We start from the raw sequence: 14,194 nt of genomic DNA on the forward strand, positions 1-14,194 counted from the left end.
GAAGCAAATAGAAGTGTTACACAGAGTTGGAATACTACACGTGTGTTACTCTTTCTACGATTTTACAATTACCCTTGCATTTAAAAATGTAATAAATAACAATGAATCTATCTACCAGATCCTTACAAAGAAACAAATAAGAACTTAAGTTTTTCCTTTTACCCTACTCTACTAGGAAAAACAAAAGTGATCAAAACTTCAAAGACTAGCAATCTCATTAATGGATCATTATTTTAAAAACTGCATAATGTATACAATTATTTAACACTTTGAGCTATGGGTCACCTGTACTGGAAACTTAATGTTCATGAACCAAACGATATCAAGCATGGACGCTTTCCCAGGGCGGTGTTTTCGCGGTGATCGAAAGTTGTTTTACACATGACAACCGTTCGTGTTGGCTGCATCACTAATAGCACACAGAACATCAGATACAGAAAAGAAGAACATTTTTTAAAGTTTAATCCCCAGAAATGGCAAATAACCAAATCAGTAAAAGAAAAAAAAAAAAAAGAAAAGAAAAAACAAAGTATGTGCTAACTGAAATTTGTGCTTTCTTTTTATTCCTCTGGTGCTACCTACTTTGGATGTAAAAATAAATAAAAATAAACTGAAAACTACTGAACTACTGTGATTCCATATCACATAATACAAGTGAAGTTGGAGATGGAGGAGAAGGAAGAGGACAGAAAAAATAAAAAAAATTAGATTTGTACTGTCTTGCATTCTAGGTCATCTCAGTTTACCTGAAACTTTGATAAATCAGCTTTAAATTTATTGAGATTGAAGAAAATTGTAACTGATCAACTAAGCAAGATATATTTTCCCCAAATATGTATTTCCTACTATTTCAACCAGCATGTATTTCCTCTGTCATGCTAAAAGTAGTATCTGATCTGAATAAATGAAGGTTTCATTCAATATGAGTCACAATTAGACTGCTAAATGAACCCCCCAAAATCTTCAAAAATCAAAAGATATACTAGATAATTATGATTACAATTAATGGTACATATTAAATTTTAAATGCAAATGGATTTAAACTGGCACATCAAACTGAAAAACTACAAAAAGAAGTTTTGATTATACTAGGCATTTATGATCTATTCAAAATCACTGGCATAACTGTATATATGCTATTCATCTGAATGCTCTGGTATTATCCCATGCATTTTAATAAAGTAAATGCTTTTATTTAAACATTGTTTTAAAAGTCAAAGTATACATGACTACTGTGCCAGTGGCTTTTACTGCTTTTGTTCAAACTGTCTGTTTTAGGTATAAAACCCCTAGCTTCAGGATTTAAAAATGAATATATAAATATTCTTATGAAAAAGCAAAATATGAGGTAAGTTTCAAAGCACTGTGCAGTTTTAGCTATAAGAATTCCAACAGACCCCACAGAAAACATGCTACTTCAAAAAAATAAGAAAAAAATGTGTTGCAAATTCTACAGATCTGCAGCAAGGACTAGGTTACAGTTGGATATGATCAAAGGACAAAACACATCTAAAGGAAACTTAATTTATATGTAGCATGGGTGGAATAGAAAAGATAAAATAACAGTACCCATTTTTTCCTCATGCTTCCTATTTACATTTATTTTATTTATGTTAAATTTTGAGGCACCTTGCTCCTTAACATGTAACAAACCACTTGATTTTGCTATCTAAAGGAGAAAAATAGGAAAATTATTAGCACTTAAGAATTAACTGTGCAATAATGACTTCCAGGGCTTTTTAAAAAACATGCATGAATCTGAGTCATTATCACAATGTTCAGCACTCTTTACAGATTTCATTTTGAAGTCAGGCATGCAATGAGACATGTACCTAATTTGCCTGACTGCTCTTGAGTATCAGGTACTTTGCTGCAGATCCTGCCTAATACGTAGCTAACAGGCTTTCAAATACACAGTTCGAGCAGCTGTGCATGCAAATTAGGCATAGAATTATGTACCATTTCTTCTGAAAACCAAATTACATGTTTTCAAATGACTAATGAAACAGACTTTGGCCTGTAGAGTTAGCATCTTGATATTAACTGGATAATCATGCAGGTTTCTACAGGATCCACAGACATAGTTCAAGTAAAACCAATGGCAGAAATGGGTCCTCAAGTGGTATGTCTGTATTATAATTTTAGATCTTTGGTCAGTAACATACATAAGTATACGCCTAATTTAAGTATGCACTTACATACAAGCCAATTAAATACATTTAACCAGATAAGAGATGCTTAGGCATTTAGCCCTTTTAAATAGGAATTGAGTTAGGCACATAACTATGACAGACAATGAGTCAAGATCAGAAAGGTATTTAAATAGAAGCCTAAACCTTTCAGTATATGGGTCATCTTGCTCAAGGAATCCACTGAACACTTTCAGTTAAGTGCACTGTTATAGCAGTTCAAGGAATGAATAACATACATATCTAAATTGTAAAGTTAGTAGCATTACTTCCAGAATACTTTGGTCCTTTAAAAATGCAATGTTTTATTTTAAATACAAAATCTAGTTGGTCAGTTCCATGCTACAACGATTCATTTATTTTATCCAAGAATGAGAAATGGTCTATCTCTACAGACAGAACCCTGAAAAACTGCCTGTATATTCCAAGACACTGTATTTTCTAAGGATTCTTCTTCAATTTTTAAGACCAGGTCAAACTTTTAAAAAATTCTATAGAAAACAAACCATTGCGGGGAAAAAGAAAACCTGAAATATCTTGCAAATTTACTTCTCTGTTCTTTAGATAGTTTTGAAAAACAATATGTGAGGCCAAATAACCTCATGACTTACAGGCTTTAAGTTTTGAGGTTTTATCTCCATGAATTTATTTATAAAAGGAATAGAAGCCCACAAAGATACAACAAAACGTGGGTTATGATACAACAGATTAGGACATTTTAGTTTAAGAGTAACTTTTGTTTTTTAAACTCATGGTATTTAAAAGTTGAATGGAAATTAAGTAAAAATATTTTTCTAATGAGGGAAACAGACAAAATAAGTATCCCACATCTATATCACATCCTTAGGAAGATTTCTTAGAAGTTCTTATGTTTAGTAAATTACAAATTCTATGATAATTTATTTATTGTTTCTTCACTTTGCAAAGGAATCTGGAAACTGATGTAGATTAGCTCTGCATTGCCTAAAGACAAGTTATGCTTCTTAGGAAATGTACAGTTGTCCTAAGTATCAGTTATTATTGTTACTTTTTTGTATCATCAAAGTGCTTAAGAGTCCTTAGTCAACATAGTTCATACCAGAATCCATTTTGCTAAATGCTGAAGTATCTGCATTAAGCAAGTACTACACATAGTAATTTTATCCCCCTCCAAGTGCTCAGAATAAATTAATTTCCCACTCTTTGTACTCATACTACATGGTTAATCCTCCGCTCTCCCCCGCCTCCCCAACTGCTTCCACAGTAAGTAAGTTTGCTTCTTTTAAAAATATTTAGTTCACATCTAGTCTACATATAATTAAAGTAATTGTTATTTTTTTGCTATTTTAGATCATTGGAAAATGCACACTTACAAACAAAATAATTCCTGTGCGATCCAATTCATGATTCTTACTGGATTTAGCAGCAGTGATTAGAGAGATTATACCTACTGGCAATTACCTCAACTGCCACAGCTAAATCCAACAGAGAACAAGAAGCAAAGCTCTTCCCAGCTGCAGTGCACAGCTTGGTGCATTACCAGAGTGAAACCAACTGATTCCAATGCAGCCAGCTGGGAAGACCAATGCCTGAGGGCTAGAGACGCGACCTGGTCCACAACTGCTGTTTCAGGGCTTCCATTTCACAAGAAGTAAGAACATCATTCAGGGATGAGAACCTTCTCAATCACTCCAGCATGAACTGCCAGGGCTTCTGAAATTGTGAGATGACTGAGAAGACACTTTTTTTTTTTTTTTTTTTTTTTTTTAATTTTAAAACCTCTTCTTGAAATAACCACCACTGGAGAATGTCAAAGTGCAATATACACATACATACACACACACGCACATGGAACTGATTCAATCTTCTCACAAATAACAGTGTTAAAAGACAATGTGCCTCACATAACATATTCCAACCGAAACTTCAGGCTGCGTTTGTACTTATGAGTGGTAAACAGTTTTTTCTGAAAATAACAAAAACAAAAGGATGAAATCTTACTGCCACTGACCTCACTGGAGGAAGGTTTCAACAGAAACAAACAAGTATTTCATGACATTCAATATTCATGAAAGTTCAATTTCAGAAACAATTATTTAAAACTCTTCATATCAGACATATATAGTAAGCCTTCTTTTAAATAGACCATGCAACCTAAAATAAAACTACTCTGCCAAAGAAAAATAGCAGAGGAAGATCACGACTTTACTTTGCAAAGTTATTTTCTCCAGGAGAGTTTCAGCTGTCCTTTTCCAAGATAAACTCATAAAGCATAAAATATGAAAGAATGTATCTTAAAACCGATATATTTCTCACTTTTTCCATCTTCTGACACAATGTGCTCATCTGTTGAATTTAGATGCTTAAACATATTCCAAATCAAATTATCCGTAGTTCGCAGCATAAAAATTAATAATATTCTAATTCTGTGTATACCATCCACCATTCATAAGCAGCTTCAGGTCAACTTCAAAATGAAACACTGTGAACCCTTTACGAAACACCATTTTTACAGAACTGAAGTACCAGTTCACAAGTACAAGGGAAAGAGATTTAACAGAACAAAACAAAAAAAAGGGACAAAATAAAATAAAAATAAAAATAAAAGAAACAAAGGAAAGAAAGCAAAATAAAATAAAAACAGAGACAGGGCGTCCATCTTCAGCAGGCCAGACTTCGATCTCATTTCCCCCATGAAGGTTTCACTTGGCGGCAGGTTTAGTGGCATGGCAAACAATGCCTAACTCAGGCAAGTGTAACAGGTCTGCCTTGGCCAGTCTAGTCATCTAATAATGCACAAATATCACACAGAGAAAACATACAAAACCAAATTAATAGTCAAAATCCATCTACCAGATAATGTGGACATAAAATTTAGAATGATTAGGGTGGCATCTCTGTTTATCTTTCAACCTTTGCGTTCTCAAAGTACAACGTTTAAAGAAAAACCTACCAATACACACACAAAAAAAAGTCGTATTTTGACAGCTTAATAATGTTATTTCATTTACAATTACATTTTGGTTAAACTGTTTATTAAATGTCACAAAATTAACACTGTTTTCATTTTGTAGTGATCCCCTCCTCAAACTCCCTTGATTTACCACTGTTTAAATACACTCCCAATTACAGATTTTATTTTGGTTTTTAAAACCAAGTTTTCAGAGTTCTCTTTTACCTCTCCTCTATGTTCAATTCGGCGCATGAAATGTTTTATTATTGGCACTACTGGCCAAGGATATAATTTTACCTCCCAGTAGAATATAGCCATCACTACTGTTAAAGCCTGTGATACACTCCACTGACTCCATTAACATATATGTATACTCCATCATATGACACACAGTGAAACAAAAACCTTGCGCTGTGGTCTCCAAAGCCATACTTATTCCACACAAAAAATTCCTCAGAAAGTTAAACCTATATAAACTCACATCTTTATAAATTGAAATTAGTGGTTGTTAGAAAGTTACATGGAAACAGCATTCTGACATAAAAAATTGACCTCACAACCTGTTCACCTAATATCTGTTCACCTAATTATGCATAAATCTCTGTGGGGTCCAGAATGATTTTGAACAGTGACAATTTTTCTGTAATATGTTTTCTAAGAAATGCCTAATAAGTCAGCTAACAAAGAGAGTTAGAACAAGATCTGTCAGAACTTGGATTTTATTCTCCTTCCATCCATTGACTACCATCAAGAGACACAGGAAAATGTAGCTTTACCTGCCTGTTGCCATATCACGTCAGGCAGTAATCTCATCACAAGAAAAACACCAGGAAGTGTTGTTCATTCATTAGGCGGCAATCTTCCCTCTCTGGCAGTACTGAACCAGTGTTAAGGCCTTTTTGATGAAATGTAAAACTAAGATCCTGAATAATTTGTAGTCAATTATTTAGAGGCAATTTTTCAATAATAAGGACTCTGGTCCCATCAGCCTCTACACAGTTTCAAGTGGATACAGCAATATCCTCTTTGTGGTTTAAGAACAAGTTCAAAAAATACAACAAAGAAGTCCCCAGAACAGGGCATAAAAGCAACTAAAAATCTAGGCTTCACAAAGACAAATATATGTGCCATATGCCCCTGTTAAGAAGGCTACAAGAATAGACAGAATATTGTAGGTCAGTATAGGCTTTAGTGAAAGTACTCACAGAACCTATGAAATTTTGAAGACTCGTCAGTTTGCTAGGAACATCCCAGACCATTATTACAGCAGCACTGATCTCATACTACACAGATCATGATGTGGCAAACATGCTGAAAAATGGTACTCTGGGACTGCTGTTAACAAACTCCAAGAAGTCAACAGTATTTTACTGAACCAAAATCAGACGCTTGCAATTAGAAAAGTTATGTTAGTAGAAGGTATTTCTGGATTTGCTGCAGTTTATGGTTCAATCATTCTCAATATTACTGTACATGGCAAAAGAGCTACCATGTTCAAAGTCAAGTTAGGTTCACTCCATCAACTGGAATGTCTCTGCTCCAAAGAAGCAAAAAGTCCAGAAACAAATGGACATATGCTAAATTCCACAATGATCTCAAGGAAGTCAATGGGGCTCTGCCTAACTCCAGCATTACGCCTACCGTAGGGACATGATTCATATAACTGTATTCAGATCTGGGATATTATACTAACTACCTTGTATTCAACACATCTGTAAAAGTATGGCCTGAAAGCTTGTTAAAGGTACACCTGCAAAATTAGTATTCACCAAGCATTTTATTTTATTAAGAGTTTTAAAAATACTTTATGCTGGAAGCATTCTGTACAGATCACTGCATTTTAAAAGAGATAACTAAAATCAAAAAAGAGTACTTGTGTACATGAGAAAGCCTTTTTATGGCTCACAAACTAGTATCTTCCACAGTAACAAGAAAGGAAAATTGAACTTTTAAAATTAAACTAGCAGGTAAATATTTGTATTTAAACAGTAATTATCACCATGCATGACAAGATTAATCTAAAATGGCCAAATGCATATATCATAGGTCTACAAGCAAAACTGGGAATCAGTCTAAAAAAACAGAAAAATAATCTGTATCTCAGGAAAAAAAAAACACAACAAAACAAAAACCAGCCAAAAACGCCCACCACACTAAAGGTAATAAATTAAGACCCAAGCTGCTATGTTACTGGTTCCTGGAAATTGCCTAATCTTTTCAGTGCTCCATTGACTTCAGTGAGAACTCTGTGCGAGAATAAGCTTGCTAACACAAACCATATTGAAGGGAATTAATTTATCTTGTTTTCCCTCAAAATACATAACAACTATGGAAAACTGAATTATCCTAATTTAAATTAACTACCTTTTTTCTAATGTTGAATTTCAATTGTATTTATATAACTGGGTTTCTTCATTCAATTTTTGTTTCAAGACTTTATTTCAAAAAGCAATAAAATAAAATAACAACAGAGCACCACCTCCTTACATGGAAAGCTTAAAACAATTAGCAGACACGACAAAGACTGACATTACAGAAGAATGTCTAAAATACCAACCTTCTGCGCAGGGCACAACTATCAAAGCTCTGTCAATAAAAACCGTGTTAGTTAGATGCTGGGCCACACCAACACTCGATGCTTCACGAAACTTAATATAACATACTTTGGAGGAAAAAGCAAGAGGTGCGTTGCTGCAAGATAAAAGGAAAACACAATTAGTCACATCAAATAATTGTATACGTGTATTTTTAACTATTACTCCTTATAAAAAAATAGATGTTAGACTTCCTGGAAAAGTTAGGCAAAAGGCAAGCAGAAATTTACTAACTTGCCTACTTATGTGACCAAAAAAAAGCACAGCATAGCCCCTCCTTTTTTAACAGAAACTTACAGAAGTCAAAATCCTAAATTAACAAGGCTATTTTTCTTTTATAATCTTGTTGAACAACATTGACCAGTCCATTCCAAATTCCTATTGTAAGTAGTATTGTAAGACACATCTGACAAGTAAATAATTTATAGTTTATCCTTCTTCCTTCAAATAATTCTTTAGGAAAGTCAAACAAGCCCAGTCATTTTTTAGTGGGTAATTCAAATTAGCCCATAAAACCCAATACTCTTTCATAAAAGTAGTTTCATTAATTAAGATATAAGCAGTTCTTGAGAGTTCTTTCAAGTGTTAGGTATGCAACATATGTTTTTTCAAATGTTCAAGAATCCTTTTTAACATCTGCCTTAGTTTGGCATAGTGTAGTGCAGGATGGCACTGAAGGAGGTAGGAGGAATTCACTATTTGGCTAGAAGAAGGAAGAAAATTTATAATTTGCTTTTCCAGTAGAAAGCACACCAACAGAGATGTCAGAAAGCACAACACATAAATATTGTAATCTTGATCAAAGCCAAAGAAGCTTGCTTTAAAAAAATGTATTCCCTAGTCAAGGTTTGTAATCTTTATACAAGCAGTTTATTTCTTCACATGAAGGAAGTACAGGTGAAATCTTCAAAGAGAGAAAGCAATAGGATACTGCTGGATTAGCAAATTCCATTTTAAAAGACCATATGTCTTCTAGCAAAACAGTAATTCATGGAAAATACACTGCATAAATGGTGCCATTCTGACCCTTCCTCAACTGAAACAGAAACACCTGTCAGCTTTCTGGAAGTACCAGAAGCAGTTCCAAGTTTAGCTCAATCCATCTTGTAGTTCCTCAAATTCTAAGCAGGTACTCCTAAAGTTGTGGTATGGAATTAATTAGACTTTAGTATTTAAATACAAACTCATAAGTTCTAGACACATTATTTCATCATATTAACTCCATAAATGAACCAAGAACTTAAGAGTCAGGCAGACTGGTATGCTTCTGGTTACCAGGTAACACCTAGGTAATATATCTAGAGAGCTGCCCAACTTCAGGACGGCATTCAGAAACACTTGTGATGGAAACTTCTGCGAAAACAGATACACTGAGGAGGCAAAAATAAGCAGGGACTGGGAGACACATAAATATGAAAGTCAACCTTATACAATTTAGAAAAACACTTGAAGTGCTAAGGCTTGGACAACTGGCCCAAGCTAGAGTTGATCTATAGATGAATCCTGTATATTTTGTAACTGAAACCATTGTGCCAGTAGGTGTTGTACTAAGTTATAACAACACACTCGTGCTGATGTAAAAAGTGCTAAAGCATTGAAGTACTGAAGCCTGAACAACAGGCCCCAAGCCGAAGCTGCTAACTTAGTCTGTAATCATTAACAAAGTGTGTAAGCTCGCTAGTGAAAGATGCAGCTTAGACAAAATATCATCAGTAGTGAGAAGAGAATGTATCCAACATCCCTTGTTTAGCCTTGTCAAGGCTGAGAACCCAAGTGTCTGGCCTTGTGAGAACTCCCCTGGTCTCTCCCCGCGAGCCCTGGCCAGGCTTTGGGTGGAATCCAACAGGAGAATGAAACCAGAAATTTTCCCCTCAAAACAAAGGTGACAGCTATTCTGGCTTGTCGATCTCTGGTATATAAGGCTGGGCCCGCTCACAGGGACTTTGGCAGCCTCACCTATGGATGGACGCACCACGTAGGATTTCCCGCTGGCCGGGACAGGCTCTGCAAACCCTCCCTGCAGCCAGGGCTGCCAAGCGACTGCGGGGCTGGACGATGGTAACATATGCAAGTGCTGATGTATTTTTCTTAATCTCCATTCTCTCTATCGTGTAGTAATGATTTAATGCATTACCCTGTTTTTTCCTGTTTGCTGCTTTAAGTGCACTATTCTGAATTTTCTTACTGTATGTTTTCTGTATTACACTGTTATCACTTGTAAAATAAGCCTACTCTTTTCACTCTGGTGTCTGACTTCAATTGGTATCCTTAATCAGCAGAATAACTGCAAGATGACTACATTTCTTTTGCCCATATTTTGTTTGTAGTGGCCAACGTTTTCACAGTCTCAAGTTTCCACATTCAGGAAGGAAACAACTGTACAGAATAGTTTGAGCTATCTGTAAGGTCTTGGTTCAGAACAGTTTCCAACATCAGAGATGAATGATAGCAAACTACGACTTTATCAGTACTCAGCAGAAACGTTTGCATACAACTTTTACATATTCTGAAGAGCAGACTTCATTCACTGTAAAGCTTATTTTTTTTATGGTCATGGGGTTTTTTGGTTTGGTTTGATGGGGGGAGGGTGGAAGGGCGTCTGGAGGGTGGTTTGGGGTTGTTGTTATTTGGGGTTTGCTTTTAAATACACATGCCACTGTTACAACCCAAATCATTGAAACCTCCACTGAAGAGTCTGTGATCCAGACTGTTGAAAACTTTTAACATTTCCTGGTTTTTTACTTTTTTGTTTTGATTGCCAACTCAAGAACATAATTCTGTTCCAGGCCCCATAAATAAATTTATGTAAATTTAAACATCTATAGAGCCAGCTCTGTAAGTGTATTTTTTATAATATTCTCCCCCTCTATTTCCTGAATTTCAATCACAAAAGCTATGTGGAAAGCATGTTAAAAAATAATAACATCAGAACACTGCTGCAATTGAGACTCTAAAAAGAAGTCTTCGTATAAAGTGTTTTCTGAAGGTTACAGAGGAGAAATTCTCTATAAGGAGTCCACCTCTGTTGAAAACACATCAATACTGCATGTACATCAAGAAAGATGATTAAGACCCAAAGGATCGAAAATTCTAAAAGGTTTCACAGTGATTGAGTCCTCCCCTGTTACAAAGTGGGCCTCCTAAACCTCCCCAGCAGGCTTAACAAGTCTTTCTTAAAAGATAAAAGTCCTATTCTGTTTTAATTCCTTTTGTTCCATTTTTTCCTGCTAACATTTTCTAAGGCTGAATTGAGGTTGAGTCATAGTCTTCCTAGGGTTACAAAGGACTGAGGCAAAAAAGCAACTCCTACATCTCTTATTCAAGGTTACTGTAATCTAGTTTCTTTAGGAAAGCAAGAAAACTCAAAAAGGAAATAAATATCTAAATATTATTCAGATGTTTCTGCCACTTTTCTTTCCCTGTGTAGGGAGATAGTAACATCCATCTCCCAAAAGAATAACCACCAACCAAACCCATTTCATAAGAACGACCTAATCAGAAAACTACACTGAAAAAAACCAAATAAAAGGTTACAAAACATTCCTCTAAGGGCCAGGATGTTCTCAGGAGGGTGATGGTGGTGGAGATAACAAATTAATAACTTATAAAAATAAGATGCTACAGAATAATTGTGCAGATCACATTTAAACAAGGCTGTTTTATCTCAAAGGCCACATATACTGCAGTCACTGCAGGATCTAACAATGTCTAAGAAACACTTGTGTGTTCTAGCCTCCAAGACCATCCAAAAGCAAATAGTATTACAGAAGCAGGGCTTTCAACACCTAAAGCAGGAAGGCACAGACTGCCTCCATTCAAACAACTAATTCTGCAAAAATCCAATTGCTGCTCAAAGCTTTTAAATATTTAAATCTTTAAAAGAGCCACCTTTGAAGGCTTAGCCTTCTCTGAAACACAGACTTCAATTGGGTGACAAGCATAACACAAAAGCATGACTGGGACCAAGAATCTGATTACAGCTGTCGCTGGCCTCCTAGTGAGCCAAAAACCAGCTCAAAACTCTATGAGTGGTCGGCACACTGGAGTACATACATACCCAAAGCAAAAGACCTGTCACACCCTGCAAATCAGCTTCAGATTTCAACAAGTGATCTGTAAAAACTGGTCTCAGGCTTGTTCTGAACTGTGAGAACACGAAGTCATACTTCATCTTCTCACAAAACTCTGCTTAAACAGCCAACAGAAAGGTAGTAAATTAATACTTTCTTGAACAACACATTTTGTAAATTTAAATTTAAGTAACTTTAGGCTGTTAAAACCAACACACAACAAAGACACAAAAGTTTCATAGAATATTCTACAGAGCAGGGAACACAGTTTATCCTCTCATGCTCTTGCATATTCAAATGTTGGCATCATCATGCAAGTGTGGCTTCTCCGACACCTTTTGCAGATGTGGGCTTGTAGGAGGCTGCTTTCCCACCTCCTTAATAGCCTCTGTGTATTCCCACTTGAGAAAACTCAGTAAGCACTGGAAGTTTTGCAAATAGCAAACTGAGAGGCTCTTGTTAAACAGTAACAGCAATTCTCCACTCCCAACATCGAGTCAATTCAAGTCAGTGGTAGGGTGTCACACTACAAATTAGTGTGTAACAGTCTATGTATATACACACCAGCAAAATTTCATACAGAGGCACAAACATTATTTGCACATGAACGTCAAGAAAGTATCTTATTTACCTTAAAATCTGTTACATAACAGTGAAAAGTAAGAGCAACAGTTAAATATATTCAGTCAGAAGAAAACTCATGTATTAAGAAGCAAGTGTGGAGCAAGTCCAAAGTCAAACCCTAGAAAACTGTATAAAAGTCATCGTGAATCTACTAAAACACATTAAGGCTATTTTAAGCATATCTTTACACAAATGGGTGTCTATTACATATACTTTACATACATATTAAATCACATATGATTTTTCTGAATGGTCCTCTTTCAAACCTACTCAAGATGTAATGTAGTAAAACATATAAAAATGGATAAATACCAAATTTTGATATTTAGTTTTAAAAATCGACATTTTATTCATCTGAACATCTTCTCTGTATTAAAATTGAACTATGTGGAAGTGAATGACTCCCTCCCCTTTCTGCTATTTCTATTTAATCTTTATGAGAAAGAAGAAGATAAATGGTTTCAAAGGACATGTCTGTCATCCACGTCCTAGTAGAACAGATTTGTTAAGAAAAAAGTATTTATTTTCCTCCTCTGTTCTCTTGATGATCATCTGCTTGGGAGTAACAGTATTGTTAATTTTGCAAACGTTAGTATCTCCCATCTGAGTGCATGCCTCGCATGCATCTGACATAACGAGAAGAGCTACAATTTAGAGAAACGAATAGTATCCGTTATTAACTTTAATTTACTGCACACGTCTTATCAGGGGCATTTCTGAGCACAAGGCAGGGCCAAGAACCGTCCCTCTGTGAACACCTATTATGGCTTCTGTTCGAGCAGGCCTTTATCGAGGAACAGAGCCCTTCAAACACACACACACACACACATACAAAAAAAAAAAAAAAGACGCACCGCCCGGGCAGGGTGGCCTGGCAGCCAGCTCTCTCGCCCGACACCCCTCCACTCAGTCCGAGCGAAGAGAAAGGTGAGCCACAGAAAGGGGTCTTTCAGGGAAAGGGGGGGGGAAAAAAAAAAAAAAAACTTGCTCCGGAGATGCGCGTCGGGGCAGCCTGGGCGCACACTTTTCGCCAGGCCTGTAGCAGCGGCTCAGAGGCGTGACCGCCGCCACAACAGAGCACCCGCCGCTCCGGAGCTGCAGCCGCGGATCGCCTCCTCCAGTCCGGGGCCGCCATCTTAAATGCGGGCGAAGCGCCTTTCCTCTATCATTCCTGCCATACAAAGGGGTGGGACCACCTCCCCGTGCGAGAAGCTCTGCTGCCCACACTCAAAATGGCACATCGGGGCCTTCTGCCTCTCCCCCTCCCTCCCCTCTCCCGGCCCCTCTAGGCCTCTTCCTCCTCCCAAGTCTCTATCGCTCCGGAGGCCGGCGCAGGCCCCACTTACTCCGGGGGATAGAGGCGCAGCTCCTCGATATCTCCCAGGAAGCCGAAAAGAGTTCGCATCTGCTCACTGGTCACCGCCGAGGACAGGTTCGTGACCTGGATAACCGACGTGGGGCCCAAGGGGAAGCCCAGCGGCACCCCGATTCCTCCGCTGTTCATCATGGTGGAGCCCACACGACCGCTCCACTCGCAGCGGTGCCACGCGCAGCCGGAGAGGCGGACCCGACGACAGAGAGGAGCGCGCGGCGCCTGCCGGAGCGTCCCGGCGCGCGGGCGCTCTAGCCGCACTCTCGACTGCTCCCTGGAGGAGTCAGCGGGCGGACAGCTGCTCGTCCCCCGCCGGCCGCGGCTCCCGGGAGAGCCGGCGCCCCCGCCCCGCGCAGACCGGCCCCCGGCGGGCGCCCTCCCAGCTCGGCCGCCGGGGTCAGATCCTCGCCTCC

The 14,194-nt window shown here is 37.6% G+C and overlaps 1 protein-coding gene across 3 annotated transcripts in view; it reads right to left on the reverse strand.

Annotated features, from left to right (window-relative positions):
- The window catches only part of SREK1 (splicing regulatory glutamic acid and lysine rich protein 1), a 34,915-nt gene extending 20,741 nt beyond the window's left edge, over nt 1–14,174 (reverse strand). The window contains exons 1-2 of one of the 3 annotated variants that reach the window (XM_026865293.1): nt 13,756–14,174; nt 7,679–7,812 (exon numbers count right to left, since the gene is read on the reverse strand). In XM_026865293.1, the coding sequence (XP_026721094.1) occupies nt 7,679–7,812; nt 13,756–13,916 (295 nt within the window). In that variant the 5' untranslated portion in view covers nt 13,917–14,174. Of the gene's footprint in view, nt 1–285; nt 410–7,678; nt 7,813–13,755 lie in introns of those variants that run through there. The other 2 variants (XM_026865292.1, XM_026865294.1) reach the window with 2 other exon arrangements.
- Nucleotides 14,175–14,194: the final 20 nt, after the last annotated feature.

The sequence above is a fragment of the Athene cunicularia genome (assembly GCF_003259725.1).
Source record: "Athene cunicularia isolate RWA chromosome Z unlocalized genomic scaffold, athCun1 chrZ_part1, whole genome shotgun sequence".
Taxonomy (NCBI): domain Eukaryota; kingdom Metazoa; phylum Chordata; class Aves; order Strigiformes; family Strigidae; genus Athene; species Athene cunicularia.